Source organism: Ovis canadensis, chromosome 13 (assembly GCF_042477335.2).
Source record: "Ovis canadensis isolate MfBH-ARS-UI-01 breed Bighorn chromosome 13, ARS-UI_OviCan_v2, whole genome shotgun sequence".
NCBI lineage: Eukaryota > Metazoa > Chordata > Mammalia > Artiodactyla > Bovidae > Ovis > Ovis canadensis.
In genome coordinates this window covers 82,431,505-82,455,468 of record NC_091257.1, presented here as the reverse complement: position 1 = coordinate 82,455,468, position 23,964 = coordinate 82,431,505, and the positions used below count along the sequence as shown (strand labels likewise).

At 47.8% G+C, this 23,964-nt stretch overlaps 1 protein-coding gene across 1 annotated transcript in view; it reads left to right on the top strand.

The window, feature by feature from the left end:
* Window positions 1-3,443, top strand: part of KIAA1755 (KIAA1755 ortholog) — a 38,516-nt gene extending 35,073 nt beyond the window's left edge. The window contains exon 14 of the mRNA XM_069546957.1: window positions 2,160-3,443. Within this exon, the coding sequence (XP_069403058.1) occupies window positions 2,160-2,861 (702 nt within the window). The 3' untranslated portion in view covers window positions 2,862-3,443. The remainder of the gene's footprint in view (window positions 1-2,159) is intronic.
* The last annotated feature ends 20,521 nt before the right edge of the window (window positions 3,444-23,964 follow it).

Genomic DNA, 23,964 nt, shown 5'->3' with positions numbered 1-23,964 from the left:
CAAAAGTCTTCTCCAGCACCACAGTTCAAAAGCATCAATTCTTCAGCATTCAGCCTTCTTTATGGTCCAACTCTCACATCCATACCTGACTACTGGAAAAACCATAGCTTTGACTATATGGACCTTTGTCGGCAAAATGATGTCTCTGCTTTTTAATATGCTGTCTAGGTCTGTCATTGCTTTTTGGAGCCTGGGGATTTCTGAGAATCCGATCAAAGTCATAGACTTGCCCTCCATATGTAGACCTTTGTAGGCAACTTCATGGGGTGAGAACCAGGCTGAGAACCTTGATCTTGTCCCACCTCTCTGTTGCAGAGTTGGGGCAACAGGAGGAAGAGGGGTAATGCCTCATGGGTTAAGGGTATCTGGAAGCTTCTCTCCCTTGTTTACTAAATTTAGCCAGTTTCAGCCCCATCAACTTTCTCTGGAGGAAGCAAACTAGCTCCAACACAGAGGCCTTCACACTGGCTGTTCTCTCAGGCTGGGAAACTTTTTCCCCTTGATGGGCCAGCTTCTTGCCTTTGGTAAGTCTCAGCTCTTATGTCCCTTCCTCACAGAGGCCCTGCCTGAGCCCCAGCCCCTGCCCCACCCGCCCCGTTCGCTCTCATCACCCTGTGCTGATGACTTCATGGAGCTCTTTGCAGTCTGAGCTTATCCTGTGGCTCCATCACCTGCTTACCTCTCCCTTATCTGTCACTGTGAGCTGGGCTCCCCGAGCAGGGACCAGGTCCAACTGGGTCCTGGTTCTATCACGGTGCCCAGGGCAGGATCAGCACCCAGAGGAGGCTCAGAAATTGGTCGCGTGAATGGAGGAAGAGTGAAGAGTCTGGTGGAGGGAGAAGGGCTGGGAGGCATGCAGGAGCCCAGAATCTTTCAGAGGTCGTACAAGACAGGAGGGGATGGCCTTAACCTTCATTCCCACCTGGCCTGTCTCTCGGTGTTCAGCCTGGGTAGGCCCTGTTCTCCTCTCTGGCTTTGAATTTTGATCCGTACAATAAGCAGTGGGGCAAGATGGTTTCTGAGATGCTGTCCACCTCTGTCTGGCTTGGCCTGGAATATCTGGTCCCAGACAGACAGACAGCTGGACGGCTCAGTGCTGGGCTCAGCCCCAGATGGAGAGCGTGCGGGCGGCAGCTTTGGCACTAAATAATAATAACACGATTGTACCGCTAAGGGAGATTTATGGAGCCCTTTCCCAGCCATGAGCTCAGTGTGCTTCCGCGAATATGAAGCCATTTATCTACAGACAAGTTCCTTTAATCCGCGGAAGGATGGTTTCCTCAGAGAAAATGGTTCTCCAGTCCCCACTGCCTAACGACTTGCTGTCGGCTTCTAAATTAATGGAGAGAAAGATTATGTTTTTCACGAGCTGCTGGAAATGTGTTGGCTCCTTTGCGGCCTGCAGACATTTTGTGGGTGACGTGGGGACAAGCAGAATCCCCAAAAGGGGCCTGACCGGAGTGAGGGGGCTTCCAGGCCAGGTCTGGCTGACAGTCTCCCTGTGGAACTGCAAGGGTGTGGCCCCGCCTGGGCCAGTTTCTCCTGTGCAAGGAGGTACTTGCAAGATACCCTCTTGAGGCAGGACAGTTGAGTTCAAATCCCAGCTTCTCCCTGACCTGAGGCAAGTGACTTCACATCTCTGAGCCTCAGTTTCCTCCTCTGTAAAATGGGCCACTGGTTCAGTGAGATCCTACATGAGATGCACAGAGGCTGGCAGACGGTCGGTGGTTCAATCAATATTAGCCAGTCTCCTCCCTCAGCACCACTTAATAGGGGTTCATACCGTCCGAGAACCCACATTTTTCAGCTCCCCAATTTTCATGATTATCTACCACAACCTCCACTCTACAGAGGGGGAATCTGAGCCCTAGAGAGGGTTGAGTCCTTACTGGTCCCTAAGTCTGGAAGACTGGCCTAAAGATCTCAAGGGTGCTGGGGATTGTTTCTGGTGGGTCCTTGGGGAAGAAAGAGGAATATTGTCATCAGCAGCAGCAGCAGAGAGAACCACAGCCATGCTGGGTGGGGCGGGGCCTACCATGGGTTGGGCATTTTTATTAATTCTCTCTAGCTAGAGTCATTCTTGAAGCCTCCTCTCTGCTCAGAGGGAGTACATCCCTATCTTCACGGAGCCCCCAACCCCCTCTTCTGTTGTCTCCCAGGTGACCTGGTTCCACATGGACTGTCAGGACCTGATGGCCCAGCTCAGGCTGGGCAAGGCCCAGAGGACCAGCCCTGGGGACCAGCGCCGTCTCCACCGCTACCTGCAGCGCCTGGCATCCGAGTTTCCTGCTGAGAAGCTCACAGCCATGGGGTTGCAGGTGGCCTCATTGAGCCGGGAGGGCCTGGGCCGGGACCTGTGGGAGGAGGCCCAGGCGAGACACGAGGACATCCAGATGCTCCTGAAGAAGGCACTGGCCCACTGTCCGTGCCCGGCAGGTTCCCCGGCCCGCCCCGTGTGCCCAGAACTCAGAGGGGCAGCCGCCAAGGACCAGGGCCTGAATGGGGAGGTCACTTCCAAGGGCAGATGGGACCTGCCCCTCCAGGACTCACTGGGTTCAGATCGTTCGCCCAAATCCCGTTGGCCTCCTTGGGCCACCAGGCGCGGACAGAACAGAAATTTCCAAGCGGCCCCTGCGACCCAAGAAGCTGGCCAGGCTGTTGAGGTTGATGAAGGCAGAAGCTCCCATGGGCCCTTAGACCCCGCGCCTGAGCGTTTCCTCACCACCCTCTTCTCCTGGCAACGACTCCCCAGGCAGACTCAGATCCCCCAGCCTGCTGGGGACAGCTTCTCCTCGGAGGGGACAGGCTCACAGACATCTCTGGAGGACTCGCCCCACACGAGTCCCCCTGCTTCCCTCTAGCTGGGAGTTCCCATTAATCACACCAGGCTCCCAAGGGCGTGGGGCGGGGGGTGCCTGGGGTGGAGCCCAGCAACAGATGGGGAGCCCAGGACTATCCCTCAGAACGTGGCTACTGAGTTTGGCCCGTGCTTGGAGGATGAGAACCCGGCACCTGCTCCTGGCCCCAGGTAGCTCCGGGAAGCCCAACTCTCACATTCAGAATAGTGAGAGCGCAGGGCAGGGCAGGGCAGGGCGGGGCAGGACATGGGGGAGTGTGGCATTGGTTCCAAAACCCCAGAGCCTCATCGTGGAAAGAGCTGACGGTACAGACCTTTCCAGAGGTCTCTGACCTAGGCAGGCCAGATGCCCACCTGGAGTTCTGGGGTATGCCAGCTTCCCCTTGGAACACGAGGGGCAGAGCTGCCCTCATGATGGAACCCAGGGTGGGGAGGTTGGGGAGTGGTTTCTTGTCTTAGGGGCCCACAAGGAAACAGACCCTATGCAAGGATTCAAGTGCACATTTCTTTGGCTTTGATCCCAGGAACTACTGGCAAAGGAGCAGGGGGAGTGAGTCTGGGAAGGGAATAAAGGGTGTGCTGTCAAGGGAACTATTGCGTGTAATTTATTCGCTGGCACTGCTGGCCTCAAGAAAAGAGAATCACCTGCTGGCGGCCAGTTAGTGCACAAAAGAGGGGTAGGGGGGTGGACTGTCTGCCGCATCTCTGTCACTTGGCTCCTCCAACAGACATGAGCATCAGTCTGAAGTTCAAGGAACCCCAGAGAGGACTCCTTCCTTCTCCTGTATCTCTGTCTTCTTCCCCTCCCCAGCACAGGTCCTCAGACCCTACCATCTGCTCTCCCCACCCCCAAGCCCCACCTCTCTTTAGGCACAGCCTCTGGTGTCCAGTGCCCTCAGGTTTTGCTGTGGTAGGGAGCCTCGTCCCCAGCCAGCAGGTGGTGCGAGGAGACAGTGGGAAGAGACCCAAGAGGCTCTGAGATCAGAGCATCCAGAAGAAAGTGAGCCTTTCACAATGCCCGGAGTGACCCCGGCTGGCGCCTCCCCTGAATGTCATTATCCCAAGAGCGTGCGCCCATCTGTCCTAGGATGCCTCACCAAGGTGGCCTCTGGTAGCTTAGCCCTGGAATTTTCCTGGCTCTGGGATGAGGGTGGGGCACACGTCCTCCCACAAGATGAGGCTCTAGAAGGAGCGGGGGAGGCAGGACCAGAGAACAAACAGGGTTTCTCAAGAGCTGTCTCAGTAGAGAGAGTCACACAAACCTCAAGGCCCAAAATGTCTCTGGGCATCTTCCGGGACTCAAGATTCCATCAAGAGTGGTCTGAGGCCTCTCTGCCTGAGAACCACAAGCAGAGCTGATCGAAGGCAGCTTCCTAGGGGATCCCACCCCAGAAAATCAAAACCAGGCCCCGTGGGGTGGGATGGCTGGAACTTGCATTTGTAACCAACTGCTCAGGCAACACAGTGAAGTGTGGGTGCTGTTGGGAAACACTTGGGGCTGAGACCTGAGCCGATCCCCCGACCCCAACCCCAAGCCAGCTCTGATCTTTCATTCCAATCTCCTGCCTTCTGTCCAGACAGGCCTGAGGATGCAGGAGGCATTTGATTGCCCATCTCCATCTATGCCTGTTGCCTCAGAGGGGGACTGAAGGCTCTTAAAATGCTGTTGCCATAGCAACAGCATCCAGCCAGTGGGGACCACAGGCAGGGAGCCAGGCTACCTGGGGTGTAAGAATGAAAACTGAGTTCTGAGAGGCTACAGCTACTGCTAGGGCTGAGGGGGGCTGAGGAGGGGTGTGGATAATTCAGGAATCCTTGGGAGAGAGGGTCTCCAAAGCCATCTCGTACATCCCTCTGTCTCCAAAAAGAACCGAACCCCAACAATTTGTTTATTCACAGCAGCCCAAAGGAGAGAAGGAGGTGCAGAAATGAAATATAGTAATTAATAATAGTAGGGCTTTCTGGTGGCTTGGTAGTAAAGAATGCCAGCCAATGCAAGAGACACAGGTTCGACCCCTGGTCTGGGAGGATCCCACATGCCAAGAAGCAGCTAAACCGGTGCACCACAACTAGTGAGCCTGTGCCCTAGAGCCTGGGAACTGCAACTACGAAGCCCTCATGCTACAACTATTGAAGTCCGTGTGTTCTAGAGCTCATGATCAGCAACAAGAGAAGCCACCACAGTGAGAATCCCAAGGGCCACAGAGACAATCCTGCATGCAGCAACAAAGACCCCAGCACAGCTAAAAAGTAAGTAAAAATTTAAAAATGATTAATAATAATATTAATAGTTAACATTTATTCTGTGTTTTCTTTGTGCCTGGCTTGGTGCTAAGCCCTTTAGAAGCTTTGCTGGCCTTGTTGAATTTTTCTCAACAATCCTACGAAGCCTATACTGATAAGGAGGAAACTGAGACTCAGAGAGATTTGGTGATGCCTTGCCCAGTGTCACATCGTGAGTGGCAGAACTGGGACTCGACACAGACTGATGCTTCAGACTCACCCTCGGACAAGCTGGGCTGGTTGCTAATTCTGCAGTGACCATGGGCTTTGTCTCTTCAGCAGTCCTGCTGTGCCCGGACACTGCCACGCAGCCAGGGGCTTTGGCTGGGCCGGGACCTGGCCCTTTAGGCAGCACTTTCTCTGGTCTCCAAAAGCATCCAAGGTAGCGTGGCTTGGTGGTCTGTCACATGGATGGACTGGGGTCCTGCCCAGGCTCCATAAATCACAAGCTTTGGCCAGATTATGCCACCTTTCTGTGCTTTGATGTCCTCATCCTTAAAATGAGAACCACCAGACCTCAGGGGCTTGCTATGAGTATTAAATGAGTTACTATATGGAAGGTCCTTAGAAAGGCTCCTTAGTAAGTGTTCATTAAGTGATGTGTAGTGTTATACTCTGGCACCAAGCCAGCCCAGCCCCTGAATTCATTACCCAACAAATCAGGGAAGAAATTCCTCCAGAGGACGTCAACGGATTCCCAAAGAGTCTTTTGCTCTTTGAATCATGTGGACTCCCTGATTAGTATTCTGGATCCCCAGCTGTCTCCTGAAAGCCAAAGAGAGCTGATTGATTGACTTTGCCCTGATCTGCCCATGGAGGAGGCATGGTATGCCCCTCCACCCCAAAAGATTCTCTACTAATCCCCAAATTCTGTTCTGAGGCTGAGGAGGGGCAATGTCTCTCTGTTGGATCTCTTAAGAAAGTTTGCAGCCTGTTCTGGTGGGAAGAAAATGGGGCTGAGGAGGAACCCCAAGTCTGTCAGTGATTTGACTGTGATTATCCCAATGTGTTGGGAAACCCGTTGCAAGCTCCAGGAGTGGTGGGCAAGGGCTGGTAGGAGCACAGCCTGGGAGTCAGGGACCTCACATGACCCTTCCGCCCTGTTGCCTGTTGGCTGCCTTCATGACCCCAGGCAGGTTGCTTTCCCTTTTTGGTCCTAAGTTTACCCCATCTGTCCCATTGGGTCACTGAATGGATAAGGAACTTTCTCTTCTTTTGATCAGAGAGCCCAGCCTTTGAATTCAGGCTTAATTGTCTGGTGACTCTGAGCAGATGGCTGCCTCTCAGTTTTCCCCATCTGTCCAGTGGGTGTGTCAAGCCTGCTGGGCCAGGATAATAAGATCGCGGGATCCTTGAGCTCCACATTACGTCTTTTCCTCCCTGGAGGGCTGAGAAATCCAGACTGTGAGGTCTGAGAAATCCACTGGGCAGTGGCTGGAGGCAGAGGTTGGACTGAGCCCAAACAGAAGTTCAGGCACTTTACAGTTTACAATGCTGTGGGTTTTTTTTTTTTTTTTTTTGTCCATTCATTCTGCATCCGATATTCCCTACCACCCTGACTGCATGAAATTCACACTCTAGAATGTTTCCATTTTACAGATGAGAAGACTGAAGACTGGAGAGGAGAGGTGACTGGCCCAAGATCACACAGCAAGAGAAAAGAAGGACCAGAGAAGGGAAACCACAGAATTTGGATTGAGCTCTGGTGCATGCTCACTCCAGGAGAGCAGATGCTCAGCCACTCTGAGGTGGGCACCCCACACCCTCAGGTCTTCAAGTTACCCACATTAGACCAAGACAGGGCAGCTGGCAGCACAAGCCGCCCTCTGGGTACAGCAATGTTCTGTTCTCTGTGAGCTTCGAACTGGCTTTCAGCCCAGGACAAACCCATCAGGCCCAAAACCCCACCCTCTCCCAGCTGCAAAATAGCTCCCTGAGGCCAGAACCTGTGGGCTCCCTGGAGAATAAACAACTCCTCTGGCCAGGTAACAGGACCCCTGGATCCCATCCCCTGCAGTCTAGGGCATGATGGGTATCTGGGTGAACTGCTGCACTTCCTCAGGCCTTATTGTTTCCATCTGTGAAATGGGGGGATTGGTCAAGACCAGAGATGGCAAGAGGATGTCATCTGGCCTGTGGAACCCTCCCAAGTCTGCCTCCTTCTCTGAGTACCATCCATTCAGGCACCCTGGCTGGAAACCGCGAATTGTCCTTGAACTGCCCCAGAGACCCCAGATCCACCCTCCTCATCTCTCTCTAATCTACTTCTTTCTCTTTCCATCCTCCCATCCTCATCCCAGCCTTCATCTTCTTTCCCCTGGACAGTTCTAACAGTATCCTCAATGGTCCTCCTGCAGCCTCTTGGGCCCTTTGATCTGCCCTCCGCACAGAAGTTAGAGGGACCTTTGTAAAATGTAAACTAACACTAGTCCCCGCTTAACACAGCCCAGCAGCATCCCAAGGCACTCCAGGTAACCCCCACTCTGCCCATCGCTGTGATCTACAAAGTTCTGTGTGGTCAGGCCTCTGCCCATCACTCTAGCCTTACCTCACTCCCTTATCTCCATGCTCTCTGAGTTCCAACAGCACTACCTTCCTCTTAGTTCCTGAGCTGTTCCAAGCTCTTTCAAGTTCCCCTGGAAGCAGACCTGGCCACAAGGACTAAGATACTGGTGATTTGCTGAAGAGGAGATCATGAAATCATGGAAAGGGGAAATAGGACAGAGAAGGGAAGCAAGCCAAGGTACAATTTCAGATCTAGCCTCAGCCTCTGCCTAATCACCTGGAGATTGCTGGAGGGTATTTTCCCACTGCAGGCCTCTGCAAAAGCCTGCTGCACAAAGCAAGGCCCAGGAACCCTAGAGCAGTGCTTGCTTGGAAGGTTAAAAGTGTGGGCCCATAGAAGATAATATTCTGTATTACAATACATAGCAAGTTCTCACCACTAAATTATAAATTTTTTAAAGTTCAACTGAAAAATAGGGAAAGGAGGGACTTCCCTGGTGGCCCAGTTGGTAACACTCTGAGCTCCCAATGCAGGGGGCCTGGGGTCTGATCCGTGGTCAGTGCACCAGCACACACCACAACTATGACCTGGTGAGGCCAAACAAATAAATAAACATATTAGAAAAATGGGTAAAGGATCTGAATAGGTATTTCTCTAGATAAGATACACAAAATTTCAATAAGGGCATGGAAAAATTCTCAACATCATTAGTCATCGAGGAAATGCAAATCAAAGCCACCATGAGATATCATTTTACATTTACTAGGCTAGCTAGAATTTTAAAGTCCAGTAATGTTGGCTGGATGTGGAGAAATTGGAACCTTCATACATTGCTGGTGGGAAATGTAAAATAATGCAGATGCTTTGGGGAAAGATCTTATTTAAATAGTTAAATATCAAGTTATCATATGACCCAGCAATTTCCTTCCTAGGAATTTTACACCCAAAAGAAATGAAATCATATGTCCACAAAAAAATTTCTACATGAAGGTTTAGAGCAGAATTATTCATCATTGTTAAAAGGCAGAAGCAATCCAAATAGTGGTCAACCAACAAATGGATAAACAAAATGTAGTATATTCATACCATGAGATATTATTCAGCCATAAAAAGGAATGAAGTCACTTCTGAACTTATTCTATGAAGCAACTGTTATCTTGATACTAAAGCCAGATAAATATATCACAGGAAATGAAAATTACAGTTCAATATTACCTTATGAATATAGATATAAAAATCCTCAACAAGATACTAGCAAACCAAAGAAAATAGCACATTAAAAGAATTATACAGTGTGATCAAGGGAGATTTATCCCAGGAGTGCAAGGGTAGTTAAAGATAAAAGAAAATCAATCAGTAAAATATACCACATCAACAGATTAAAGGGAGAAAAATCATGATCATCTCAATTGTCTCATTTGACAAAATCCAACAGCCTTTCAGGTTAAAAACAAAATAAAATAAAAACAAGAACAAAAAGAAAAAATACTACTCTGAAAATAAAAGGGAAATTATTTAACATGATAAATGAAATTCATGAAAACATAACAACTAAGATCAAATCAGTGGTGAAAGACTGAAAGCTCTCTCCCTAAGGTCAGGAGCAAAACAGGATGCCTGTTTTCACCACTGCTATACAATATTGTACTGGCAGTTCTGGACAAGAAAATTAGATAAGAAAAACATATAAAAGGAATTCAATTAGACTGTAAAAAGAGCAATTAAACCTCCAAAAGAAAAAAAAAAGGCTTCCAAACTGAAAAGAGATGAGTAAAATTGTTTTTATTCACAGATGGCATGATTCTGTGTATAGGAAATACTAAATAATCCACAAGAAAGCTACTAGAGCTAATAAACAAATTTAGCGAAGTTGTGGGTTACAAGAACAACACACAAAGATCTGTATTTCTACACACCAGCAATGAGCAATCTGAAAAGGAAATTAAGAAAGCAATTTCATTTCCAAAAGCATCTGAAAGAATAAAATACTTGGAAATAAATTTAGCCAAGGAGATGAAAGACATCATATTCATGGGTAGGAAGGCTTAACATTGTTAAAATGTCAATACTATCCAAAGGGATCTGCAGATTCAACATAATCCCTATCAAAATTCCAACAGCCTTTTTTTGGACAGAAACAGAAAAACTGACCCTCAAATTCATGTAAAATAGCAAGCGGCCCCCAGGTAGACAAAACAACTTGAAAAAGAAGAACAAGCTAGGGAGACTCTCAGTTTCCAATTTCAAAACTTACTACAAACCCACAGTAATCAAAAGAGTGTGGTACTACCATAAGGATGGACATCTAGACAGAGGGAATCAAAATAAACCCATACATCTACAGTCAACTGCTTTTCAGCAAGGCTGCCAAGTCCATTCAATGGGGAAAGAACGAGCTCTTAAACAAATGGTGCTGGAACAACAGCATTTCTTCTTGTAAAAGAATGAAATTGAACCTCTTTATTTGTATAAGCTTCGCAGCATATACAAAAATTATCTCAAAATGGATCAACAACTTAGACTGTAGGGGATAAAGCTACAAATCTCTTAGGAGAAAACATAAGGATAAGTCTTCATGAGCTTGGATCTGACAATCAGTTCTTAGCTATGACACCAAAGGCATGAGCAGCAAAAGTAAAAGTTGATAAATTGGATTTCATAAAAATAAAAAACTGTATATTTATCAAAGCATATTATCAAAAAAATGAGAAGGCAACCTACAGAATGGGAAAAAATATTGGCACATTTTATATATGATGAGGGTTTAGTATCCAGAATATATAAAACACTCTTACAACTCAGCAAGAAAAAGACAAGTAACCCAATTTAAAAACAGGTAAGGAACTTTAATGAGACATTGCCCCAAAGAAGATATATAAATGGCTAACAGGTACATAAAAAGATGCTCAACATAATTAGTCATTAGGGAAATGCAAGTCAAAACCACAAACAGATACCATTTCACACTACTAAGATGAATATAATTGGAAAAGCAGAAAATGAATATTGGTGAGGACATAGCGAAATTGGAACACTTGTACAATGCTGGTGGGAATGCAAAATGGTGCAGCCCCTGTGGAAACCATTTCGGTGGTTCCTCAAAAAGGTAAACATAGAATGACTCAGCAATTCCACTCCTAGGTATATATCCAAAAGAATTGAAAACAGGGGCTCAAACAGGTACTTGTACACCAATGGTCACAGCAGCATCATTCATAGTAGCCAAAAGGTGGAAATGATCCAAGTGCCCATCAAAATGTGGTATATATGTACAATGGAATAGTATCCATCTATAAAAAGAATGTTCTGATACATGCTACAGTAGGGATGATCTTTGAAAACATTTTGCTAAATGGAACAAATCAGGAAAAAAAAGAACCAATATTGCACGATTTCATGAAATACCTAGAGCAGGCAAATTCACAGAGGCATAAAGTAGGTCACAGTTTATCAGGGGCTTGGAGGAGGGAGGAATAAAGAATTATTGTTTAATGGGTCCAGAACTCGCAAATCTATAGAAACAGAAAGTAGATTAGTGGTTGCTTAGGATTGGGAGTGTGGGGTGAGAGGACATGAATCCTTAAAGAGCAAAGTGTTTTTGGGTTTTCTGGGGTCATAAAAATGTTCTGAAATTGACTATGATAATGGTTGCAGGTATCTGTGAATATACTAAAAACTATTGATTTGTATACTTTAAATGGGTGAATTGCATAGTATGTGAACTATATCTCAATAAAGTTTATTTTTTCTTTAAACAATCAAACAAACAAAAAAGCAGACAGAAGCCAAAGGAGGGATGCAGAGAAACAAACAATGATCATAGGAAATCTGGAGGTAGCACTGACAATTTCTGCTTACAATCTATTTCTTGTCTCAAGGCCTGGAATGTTCTTCCCCTATCTTTTCAATTAGCTAAGCCTTCTTTATCCTTCAGATATCAGCAACAGAGTCAGACTTTCCTGGGTACCCTTAAGGAGTCAAAATCCCCCTTTATGCAGACCATGTAGTTCTTCTTCTTATCACTAATCTCAATTGCTATTTTGCAATATTTTATTAATGCTCATATCCCCCACTAAACTCTTGTGAGTTTCACAAGAACAGGAACTGAACCTGCCTGCTCAATGTACCCTAGGCACAGGGAAGAAAATCAACAAAATTTGTTAGATGAATGAATACCAACTTTGATTGATTAGTAGGGACTGCCTAAAGCACTTGGTTCTCTCGGTTAGAAGGACTTCTATGATTGATTAATGATGTCTGCCATGGATGAGTATGTGACGGAGATACTAGTGTTTGGTGCTCCTGCTTAGTCATCTGACTCTTTGCATCCTCATGAACTGTAGCCCGCCAAGCTCCTCCGTCCATGGAATTTTCCAGACAAGAATGCTGATGTGGATTGCCATTTCCTGCTCCAAGAGCTCTTTTGGACTCAGGGACTGAACCCGCGTCTCCTGTGTCTGCTGCCTTAGCAGGTAGATTCTTTACCACTGATGCGTCCCCAGATTGCCATCCCTGAGCTACAAAGGGCCATCCCTCAGGGTCTCCCATCAGAGGGCGCTCTAGAAACAGTCTCATCTCCCTCAGCTCCCAGGAGGAGAGTGCAGTTGTCATCCCAGCTGGCCTTGATAATCAATCACACAACCATGCGATGCCATTAGGATTTGTCACTGAGTCACATCCAGGTGCGCCAGGCAGGAGCAAGCGGCCTCATTTGCATCTCATCTGCATGGAAATTTGCATACGCCTCCACAGCTCTGTCTCCTTGCAATTTTCAAGTTAAAATGTCATTATCACTCCTGTGAAGCCTGTTAGTTCTTGATTTCATTTTCCCTGCTCCTCTACCCAGACTCCCTCCTAAGCTTCAGACATTCACGCCTGGGCTGGGAGAAGAAAATAGGTTGGTTCTGTTGCTGATTCACTTGTGATTTCCCTCTCCAGGCCATGTCTGTGCCACTCCTATGGGAGCTGCCTATGGGAGCTGCCCTTTAAACAGTCACAGGAGGGCTGCAAATTTAGCCGCTAGACTGTCCCTGTGAAACCTCCAATTCCCCACCTTTAAAAGCCTTTGACCTTGTTGTGCCCTCCTCCTGGAAAAGCCTTCTCCATTTTCTTCAGGGTGAATGTCCAGCATCCCACCCTTTAGTTCTCAGTTTATATTGTGCTGCAGCCCCTCAGTCATAAACTGATTGGCTGAAAAGATAGACATGTGACCCAAACTCACCCATAAGATTCCTTTCTCAGGATTTGGATTTGGGACTCAGAGATGCTAGGCAGTTTCTGAACTGAGCATGTGTAAAGTTGAGTTCAGAGGGCACTTGTGTCCAGCTGTGTCCACAGAAAGCAGAGAAGTAGTCCTGGGGAAGGAGGGGGAGACCAAAGCTGATAAGCCCAGAGCCAGCCTCGAGAGACCCAGAGTCAGCAAAGGACAAGGCTCCCAATCCAGTTCCCACCCCTGAGGCTGGGCTGCCCTGCTCTCTACTGGTTCCACCCCGTGTCTCTTTTCATGCTTCAGCAAGATCTAAAGCCCCGTATTTCTTGCGACCCAGAGGAAACAATAAGGAGATGAAATGGAAGCTTGAGGACCCCAAAAGGAACTTTCGAGGGAAAAAAATCTGATACTTGACATCTCAAAAAGAGCACAGAAGCTGTTGTGAAAATAGAAAGCAGAATTTAAAATTAACTTTCTTTTTTGATGTTTATACTGAGAAAAGGGGGCATCATAAGTTCTTTAGATACAGGAGCTATGACTTTCTCTTTCTTTTAAAAAAATGTGTATTGAGGTTGATTTACAATATTATATGTTTCAGGTATACGACATAGCAGTTCACAATTTTTAAAGATTATGCTCCATTTATGGTTATTTTAAAATATTGGCTATATTCCCTGTGCTGTATAGTGTATCCTTGTAGCTTATTTATTTTATACACTACGGTTTGTACCTCTTAATCTCCTACCCTTATCTTGCCTCCCCCCACTTCCCTCTCCTCACTGGTAACTGCTCGTTCTCTGTATCAGAGTCTATTTCTCTTTTTGTTACACTTGTTATATTTGGTTGTATTTTTTAGATTCCACTTATCAGTAATGTCATACAGTATTTATCCTCTGTCTGACTTAATTCACTTAGTATAATACCCTCCAAGTCAATCCATGATGTTGCAAATGGCAAGATTTCATTTTTAATGGCTGAATAGTATTCCATAATAAATACACATTTGTATGCATGTATATATATATAGACCACATTTTCTTTCTCCATTCCTCTGTTAATGGACACTTGCATCGCTTTCCTAGTTTGCCAATTGTAAATAATGCTACTGTGCACATTGGGGTGAATGTATGTTTTTAAATTAATCTTTTCTTTTTTTTTAAGCAATAGGAGCTATGACTTTAATCTTCCAAAAAGCTAGGATCATCACCCTGCCCAGAGGCTACCTCTTCCAGGAAGCCCACCCGGATGACCCCAACCAAATCAGAAAGGCTCTCCTACATCTCTGAACCTCTCAGCCCTCAGTTTACCCTTCATGCTGAGCACTCATCCCCTTAATCTGACCTTCATTCCCTTGGGACTATGTATAACCAGAGGGCCCCATCTGAGGCCTGGAGGTCTGCCCCTCTCAGTACCTGACATTGTTTGTTACTACTAATAAAATCTAATACAAAATGACAATGGCCTTTTATTTGCTGAACATCTATTCTGTGCCAGATTTGTTGCAGGTGATTTGCCTGAGTTATTTCATCATCACAGCAGGTCCATCAATTTTATAACAGAGAAAATTAAGGAAGTCAACCCTAAATATTCATTGGAACGACTGATGCTAAAGCTGAAGCTCCAATACTTTGGCCATCTGATGTGAAGAACTGACTCATTGGGAAAAACCCTGATGCTGGGAAAGATTGAGGGCAAGAGGAGACGGGGACGACAGAGGATGAGATGGTTGAATGGCATCACTGACTCAATGGACATGAGTTTGAGCAAACTCAGGGAGATAGTGATGAACAGAGAAGCCTGGTGTGCTACAGTTCATGAGTTCTTAAGAGTCGGACATGACTTAGCGACTGAACAACAAAGGGTCAGAGAGGTTAGGTAATACTTCATAGCTCACACAGCCCCTAACTGGTAAAACCAGGATGTGAACCCAGGAAGTCTCACTTCAGAATATGGGCTCTGAACCTCCCCACATAGATTTGAATTCCCATGCCATCGGAGAAGGCAATGGCACCCCATTCCAGTACTCTTGCCTGGAAAATCCCATGGATGGAGGAGCCTGTAGGCTGCAGTCCATGGGATCGCTGGACACGACTGAGCGACTTCACCTTCACTTTTCACTTTCATGCATTGGAGAAGGAAATGAAAACCCATTCCAGTGTTCTTGCCTGGAGAATCCCAGGACAGGGGAGCCTGGTGGGCTGCTGTCTATGGGGTCGCACAGAGTCGGACACGGCTGAAGCGACTTAGCAGCAGCAGCAGCGGCCATTGGAGAAGGCAATGGCACCCCACTCCAGTACTCTTGCCTGGAAAATCCCTTGGGCGGAGGAGCCTGGTAGGCTGCAGTCCATGGGGTCGGGAAGAGTCGGACACGACTGAGGGATTTCACTTTTCACTTTCATGCATTGGAGAAGGCAGTGGCACCTCACTCCAGTGTTCTTGCCTGGAGAATCCCAGGGACGGGGGAGCCTGGTGGGCTTCTGTCTATGGCGTCTCAGAGTCGGACACGACTGAAGCGACTTAGCAGCAGCAGCAGAGATGCCCTATGACTTGAAGAGTTTTCAAAAATGTACCTGTTCCAAAAGCCTTCTGCCCTAGCTTGTGGCTGATGCCTCCGTGTCTGACATTTATGCTTCTAATACTTTGAGTTAAGTAATGATCCAACCGTAGGGTAGCCAGACATTTGCCTGGGACAGCCTCAATTAGTTCCAACTGTCCCCACATAATTATTAATAGCTCTCCAAAGTGTTCCCATTTGGCCAATAAATTACATGGTCACCCTACCCATCTGGTGTATTTCAGTGAAGAACAATGCCTCCCTAAGAACAGGGGGTGGGGATGGGCAGGTCTGGTGCCCCCCTCACTGCTGGAGAGCAAGGCTGGGGCAGGGAGGTGGAGGCCAGGGGAGCCTCAAGGCCACTGGGATGTGGGGATGAGTCATGCAGACTGTCTGCACAGCTGAAATCTGCAGGGAAGGAGCTGCTGGCTTGTCCTCGTTCCTCTATCATTCCCACGCATCCCATTCACCCTGGGGAAGGAGCTGTGGGCAGAATGTCAACTAGGGTCCAGCTGCAATTTCTGCTCTCCACCCTCAACTCCCCCCTGAAAAGGGGTGACCTGGTTTCTCCTCTGGAACTCAGTTTGCCCATCCCTTCAAATGGGAGCAATTATCCTGGTTCTAATGGCCAGGAAGCTGGAATAGGATAACTGGGGATGAGATGCCTGTAAGGACCACCTGCTTTCACACACACCCCCACCCCGTGAACTCCTGTGGACACAGCCACATCTGGCTGGGACTCGGGATTTCCAGCTGCCAATGACCTGAGACAGGAAGCTTCAATGGGCCTGCACAAGGGCTGGGAACATCCCAGCATCCCCAGTGCTCTCAGAGAGGGTCACTTCCCTCCCCCTAAACGTGCACTTGAGCATTTAGGGTTTCATCTCACTCAATCATTTATTCTCTCTAAGTTATTTCCTCCTCTGGAAAGCAAGGATACCAGTAAGAGTCCATAGCCTTCAGGGCTGTCATAGGGTTGAAGGAGATGTATGTAATTCTCAGCCTTGGAGGGCCATGTGTGGGACGTAGCATCATTATTAATGACCTATTTACAAGGGATTCTGAACCCCAAGAAGCCTCTGCTGGGCCACCTCTGTGGAAGGAGATGGGGCCTCAGATTCCAGTCCCAGCTCGGCCATTGGTGAGACGCCAGGAAAGTCACTCCCTTCTGTAAGCCCTGGATTCTCCTCCAGTTGCTGGGGAAAGTATTAGATGGTGGAGGAGGTGGAAGTCTGGAATCATCTGGATCAGGGAGCCAGCGCTAATCTACCTGAACACTGGCCTGCCTCTCATGTCTCCCAGCTAAATCTCAGCAGCCCTGATCTCAGTGATTCTTTCTCTGAAATCTGCTCATGACCCTGTGCCCCTGGGGTACCCTTGACCTCTTACAGGGGGCCTATTTCTACCATCTGCTCTCTGAGGGGCCCTATTCTCTGGGTCCAGGCCAGGATATCCCAGCTCCAGCCTTCAACCCTCAACACATAACCACGTCCTGTGGCTCAAGGAAGGATTTCGCAGCTGATTTTGTCTCAACGTTTCCCCATCTGCTTGGCCAACCATCTTGCAAAGCTGGGATCACTGGGGCCATTGTGTGGGTGGGGGTTTTCTTGTTTCCTTCATTGTTTGTAGGAAAAAGGCTTAGCAACTCTGTTAATATGTTTCCACTGCAGGAAGGGCCCCAGGATTAGCTCTGCAAGGAGATCCAAGACTGAGCATGAGCTGGATTTGACCAGAAAGGGCATGATTGGGTCTGAGGGAGGGATCCGCAGTGTGGGCTTCCAGTGGCAGTGCTGACGCTGCCTTGACCCAGGAGATCCCAGGCCCAGACCCCACTCTGGGGCCCTTACAACATGTGTGGGGGGCAGACTGCATTTCCCAAAGGTGGCTGTGACAGCCCCTACCATCTCACTTGCTTTTCTTACCATGTGACCCTGACTCTTCTATTGAGCACAGATCAGAAAAAATGCAAATCTAGGGACTTCGCTGGTGGTCCAGTAGTTAAGAACCTGCCTTCTGATGCAGAGGAAGCAGGTTTGATCCCTGGTCGGGGAGCTAAGATCCCACCTGCCGAGAAGCAACTAAGCCCACGGACCACAGCTAGAGAAGTCAGCGAGTGCCACAGATACTGAGCCTTTCTGGTCTAGAGCCCGTGCTCAGCAACAAAAACCCAGGGCAGCCATTGTTAATGGATGCCATGGGTCTATCGCTTAGGGTGCTTAGCCAATGAACACACCAAGTACTTTCATTAAAGCAGAAGCATTTATTACTTGTGACAAGTAAGGGGACAAGGAGTTAGCTCTCAAAGTACAATCTCCCAAAAAGCAAGATTCAATTCAATTCAATTCAGTTCATTTCAGTCACTCAGTCGTGCCCAGCTCTTTGCAACCCCATGAATTGCAGCACGCCAGGCCTCCCTGTCCATCACCAACTCCCGGAGTTCACTCAGATTCATGTCCATCAAGTCAGTGATGCCATCCAGCCACCTCATCCTCTGTCGTCCCCTTCTCCTCCTGCCCCCAATCTCTCCCAGCATCAGAGTCTTTTCCAATGAGTCAACTCTTCACATGAGGTAGCCAAAGTACTGGAGTTTCAGCTTTAGCATCATTCCTTCCAAAGAAATCCCAGGGCTGATCTTCAGAATGGACTGGTTGGATCTCCTTGCAGTCCAAGGTACCCTCAAGAGTCTTCTCCAACACCACAGTTCAAAAGCATCAATTCTTCGGCAAAGTTTTAAGCTAAGGCTGCAAGCATATTCATGGAAGGGCAAGTGTGACCTTCCACATAGAGGTGGAGTTTGAGACCCGCTTGTGCGGTATGACAACATGCTCAAACACACACTGCATGTTCAAAAAATGGTGGTAATCCCCACCCTTGGGCTGGAGAGTTTAGCATTAGAATGATGCAAATCTTACTCTAGGTTGTCAAAATCCAGGCGGTTAGTTGAATGAAGTCACCAGGGTCAGCAAAAGTCAGTATCATCATGCCTTAGGCTCCGGTTAGTCTGGTGGATGAGTGCTCAAGGAGGGTTGGAGCCTGCAGAACAACTCAAAAATGTGCTTCAAGCTGACCTCTACCTCTGAAACAGAAACAGGAGTCTTTGTGATTGATTTTTAAAAAATGATTGTATTTCTTTATTTGGGGCTATGCTGAGTCTTTATTGCTGCCCGGGCTTTTCTCTAGTTGCAATGTGTAGGCTTCTCTTGTTGCAGAGGGTGGGCTCGTGGGCTCAGTAGTTGTGGCTTCTGGGCTTTAGAGCACAGGCTCAATAGTTGTGGCCAATGGGCTTAGCTACTCTGAGGCATGTGGGATCTTCCTGGATCAGGGATGGAACCCGTGTCTCCTGCACTGGCAGGCAGATTCTTTACCATTGAGTCACCAGGGTAAACCCTATGATTGCTTTTTATCTTTGCTGAAGTTATTTCTTTCGCCTGATCACAGTTGTTTGTTCCTGCATTCTTTTTTTTTTTTTTTTTTTTGCAGAAGATCGGGTTCAATCTCTAGGTTGGGAAAATCCCCTGGAGAAGGAAATGGCAAACCACTCCAGTGTTCTTACTTGGACAGAGGAGCCTAGTGGGCTACAGTCCTTGTGGTCACATAGAGTCGGACACAACTGAGCAACTAACTACTGAAACCTATTCTTTGTTTCCACGTGAAGACCTATAGGAGGCTATAGTTTACCTTTCTCGCAATCATCAATAAAGAGAACACAGAGGGGTTCTGAAATTCACACTCTGGTTCTTGAGTTTATCCAGGGCATATTACACTTTCTCTCTCTCTCTTTTTTTGGTAAGATTTTTTTTTAAGTGGACCATTTTTAAAGTCTTGATTGGATTTGTTACAATATTGTTTCTGTTGTATGTTTTGTTTCAGTTTTGTTGACCATGAGGTATGTGGGATCTTATCTCCCTGACCAGGGATAAAACTGGCACCCCTGCATGGGAAGGCGAAGTTTTAACCATTGGATTGCCAAGGAAGTTCCTACACTTTCTCTTATTGCCTGCTATTCTGCTTCTGCAAAATACGACATAGTCTGGTTTAACCACATCCTTTCCTTATCACTGTACTTCCCTGGTGGCTCAGACGGTAAACCGTCTGCCTACAATGCGGGAGACCCGGGTTCAGTCCCTGGGTTGGAAAGAGCTCCTAGAGAAGGAAATGGCAACCCACTCCAGTATTCTTGCCTGGAAAATCCCATGGACAGAGAAGCTTGGTAGACAACAGTCCACGGGGTCATAAAGAGTCAGATACGACTGAGCAACTTCACTTTCACTTTTCCTTATCACTGTCTTGCTAACATCTGGGAATGCAGCCACCAGGCTATAAGGCAGCCCCAAACTATCCACCTAGAAAGGGACCACCAGAAGGGGCCTTATGTAGGGGTTTTGGTGACCGCCCCCAATGAGCTCCTAGCTGACAGTTGGCATCAGTCTCCAGACCTGTGAGTGAGTTTGCTTCCATGTGATTCCAGCCTCCAGCCACTGAATCACCCTCCAAGCACTTCCAGTTGACAACATGGATCAGGACAAACTGTCCCTATTTGTGCCATGTCCAAATTCCTGGCCCATAGAACCAGGAAGTATCATAAAATGCTTTTCTTCGACCACAAAGCTTTGGGTGGTTTGTGACGCTAAGATAGTACAGGAATACTGGCCCTCCTAGGGGTTGCCTCACCCAACATCCTGAGCCCTCCCACATGGTGTGGGTCTCATCCCCCTTGCTGAACCTCAACCATAACCTTTCCCAGAATATCCTGTCCTTATTCAGATGGAGAGATGGGTTCAGGGGGATCAGGGACTTGCCTAGGGTACCACAGACCTCAGTGACTAGCTGCCCTGCTGCAGGGGAGCTCTGATTAAACCACATCTCTTAAAGCAACTACAAAGGACAGCTGCGGGGTTGGCCCACTTTCTGTTTTTTGTAAATAAAGCTTTATTATCACATAGCCATGCCCATTTATTTACATATCTCCTTTGCCGCTTTAACCCTACAAGGGCACAATCAAGTATGGCCCACAAAGCCTGAAACAGTAACTGGTCCTTTACTGGAAGTTCAGTTCAGTTCAGTTCAGTAGCTCAGTTGTGTCCAACTCTTTGCGACCCCATGAATCGCAGCACGCCAGGCCTCCCTGTCCATCACCAACTCCCGGAGTTCACTCAGACTCACATCCATCGAGTCAGTGATGCCACCCAGCCATCTCATCCTCTGTCGTCCCCTTCTCCCCTTGCCCCCAATCCCTCCCAGCATCAGACTCTTTTCCAATGAGTCAACTCTTCACATGAGGTGGCCAAAGTACTGGAGTTTCAGCTTTAGCATCATTCCCTCCAAAGAAATCCCAGGGCTGATCTCCTTCAGAATGGACTGGTTGGATCTCCTTGCAGTTAGCCTTCCTTAAATCCCTGAGAAAGCTGCTGCTCCTCCCAGAAGCTCAAACCTCCCCCAGGGGATGAAATGGAAAACTTTAAACTGAAAGTTTAACCTCAAGAGACCTGAGTGCTAATTTCCTCCTCCTCTCCAGACCTTACTTTTTTCTTTAACAAAAGAGAACAATAACTGTTCCTGCCTCTGATAGGTGAAGGAAGGATGCAGAAGTAGGGAAGGTAAAGACGCTCAGTCTACAAGCCTGTAGCCTACAAGCCTGTGAGCTCAGTCTTACGAGCACCTCCCTTCCACCCTGAGAAGTTTCTGGCTGGCGGGGAGGGGCACGAATGGAGCTGGAGCCCCCAGAGAAATTAGTTCTTCTGGCCCCAGTGGCTTCACCTCATTTGTGATGTTAATTGCATAGATTTGCATAATGTGCTCACCGAGTTGTTATTTTACTTGCACATTTAAATCATTTAATCATCTATCTTCCTCCCCACCCCTGTAATCTTGAAATGTCAAGATGAGGAGGGGGAGGTGAAAGAAAGACAGAGGAATGTGAGTCTTTCTAGAGGTTTCTCTTTCTCTGACTGTATCTCTCTCTCTTTCTTTATCTCTGTCACATAAACATACATACACTCTCACCCTGACAAAGCGCACTCCCAAATGCGACTCTGATGTTTAACACTCTCCATCTCCATCACTGGACTCCCGTCACACTACTTCTTACTCTTCCTGATTCATCCCTGCCTTAGGACCTTGGCACATGCCTTCTCCTCTGTGTTGGTACCCTTTCTCCAGATATCCACAGTTCCCACTCTTGCTTTATTCACTTCTTGCCTCCTCAGGGAATTCTTCCCTGACCTCCTTGTCTTATTTAGGAGCTTCTATCCTTTTTGCATTTTTCTGCAAAACACTTGTTACCACTCGACATTATGGTACATTTTTGTCAACTCATTTACAGAATGTGAACTTGACAAAGGCAAGGGTTTTGTTTTTCTTTTCCTGTCTGGATTTTGTCTACTGCTGCCTGTCTAAATGCCTAGAGCAGTGCCTGGCACATAGTAGGTACACAGTAAATATTTGTGAAATTCATGAATACACAGTGAAGGTTTCAAAGCCCTAAAAGGATAAGATGTAATGACTATACAGTCACGAGCTGTCCAAGGCACTGTCAACTCTGAGTCCAGGACCCAGGTTTGCTATCCCCTGAGGTCAGGCTTTCTCCAGAAATGGAGCTGTTTCTGAAAGAGCCCTTGAAACAATGACCCCAGGCCAGCATCCCCTGGGGGCTGACATTTCCTGGGCAAGCAAGAATTGCTGTCTAGGGTATGAGCCCAGGGAGTCTGAACTGGCAGCCTTTGGGGGAACTGAGTAGTTGTTTCACAACCCTAAGCGTCATATGTGGCAGAATTCAGCAGTCAGACTGATAAGCGCAGAGGTCACAGAGGGCACGAGGAGGAAGGCCTGGGTCACAGAGTCAGAGAGTCCTGAGAAAGCTGCTGTTCTCACTGCTCAGTGAATGTTTTGAGCCAGGGATCAGAGCTGGAAATTCAAGCCTCCTCTGCACCATTGTGCAAATGAGGAAACTGAGGCTCAGCCCAGGGAACTGGCTTGTTCAAGTGTCCTGAACAAGACCCATCTCCCAGAGGAAAGACTCTGGTCCCACTGACTGTATTGTGCCCCTTCCTCCTTCAGATCCTCCTTAGGCATCCCTTCTTCCAGGAAGCCCTCCTTGATACCCTTGGTTTATGTCAAGTGCCTCTGTTCTCAGAGAGTAATACTCTCTCCCTTCAAGGTCCACATCTCTTCGGTGACAATCTGGCATTTGCGTCCCCAGCCAGGCTCTAACCTCCAACAGGGCAGGGACTATGCAGGGCTGTTCCAGTCATCCCTGTTGCCAGAGCCTAGCTCACAGTGGTTGTGTCACAGGGACTCAATGACTGTTGGTTGATTGAACGCACACAGCACGTGCAGAGGTGTGGACAGAGCAGGAGCATTTTGTAGGTGACAAGGCGCCCACAGGGACTGGCCCAGAGGCTGGGACGGTGGCTCAGAAACTCTCAGGATATGCTCTGCCCACATCCTCAGATCCTTTTTCTGCTTCCTGTATACCAGCTTCTGGTCCACGCTCATTTCCACAGCCATTACCTGGGTCTCTGTCCTGGGCTGTCTCAGGCTGCCCAGAAGCCCCATTTCTTGTGTCTGGGAGGGAGTTAGAAGAGCCTGGAAGAAACTTTCCAGCTTTCAACTTCCAATCTCTGCTGAGTGTCCTTGGTCCTGACCCTGGCATACCCACAGCATCCTCTTGTCCCTTGTCTGGGTCAGAGCAGGTGTTAGGGTACTCAGAGACAAAACCATCAGGGATCTGCATGGTTTCCCCAAGCCTTACTTTAGGATGACTCGCTTTCTGGCTGCTATTTAAAGAAGCTGTGCTCTCCTGCTCCTCCAGGCCTTTGCACCTGCTGTTTTCCTATGCCTGCCCTGCAAACTCCTACACACTCTTCAAAGCCCAGCTCCAATGTCACCTCCTGCTGGAAGCCTTCCCTGACCATGCTTTTCCCCCTTACCTGGTGACTTCTCTGGGTACTGACTCAGAGTCTCCTGTTCCTGACCCAACATAGAGCTGGCCACATATATGCCTTTTGGTAACTGCCTCTTTTCTAGTCTGCCTCCAGGAGAACTGGGACTGATTTGTTCATCACTGAAGCCAAAACACCCACCATAGGGTTTGGAATACAGTAGGTGGTTGAACAACTGTTTGGTAAATGAATGAATGAAGAAATCCAGCCACTCCTGGATTTATCACCTAAATTTGTAGCTCAAAGGTCAGGATCGGCAGTGGATCCAACTGCTCACTGTGGGGTTTTCTGGTTTGGGGTTTCATTTCATGTTGGTTTGTTCTTTTCTAAGGAAGTGGTTTCAGTCCCAAGGGGCCCTGTCTTAATTCTCTCATGACCAGGAAATTGTGGGCCTTGGCATCATGAGAGCATTTGGCAGGTCCTAGGGGAGCTACTGATGCCCTCCCCTTTGGGGATTTCACACACACACTGCCCCCTCCCAGGTTCTTCCTACCTCCTCGGGGAGGCCCTGGGCTGTGTAGAGAGCTGGGCTCGAGAGTCCAACACATGTCTACTTTGCTGGCTCACTGACCCTGTGTAAGTCACATCCATGTTCACTGCCTCAGTCTCCCCAGT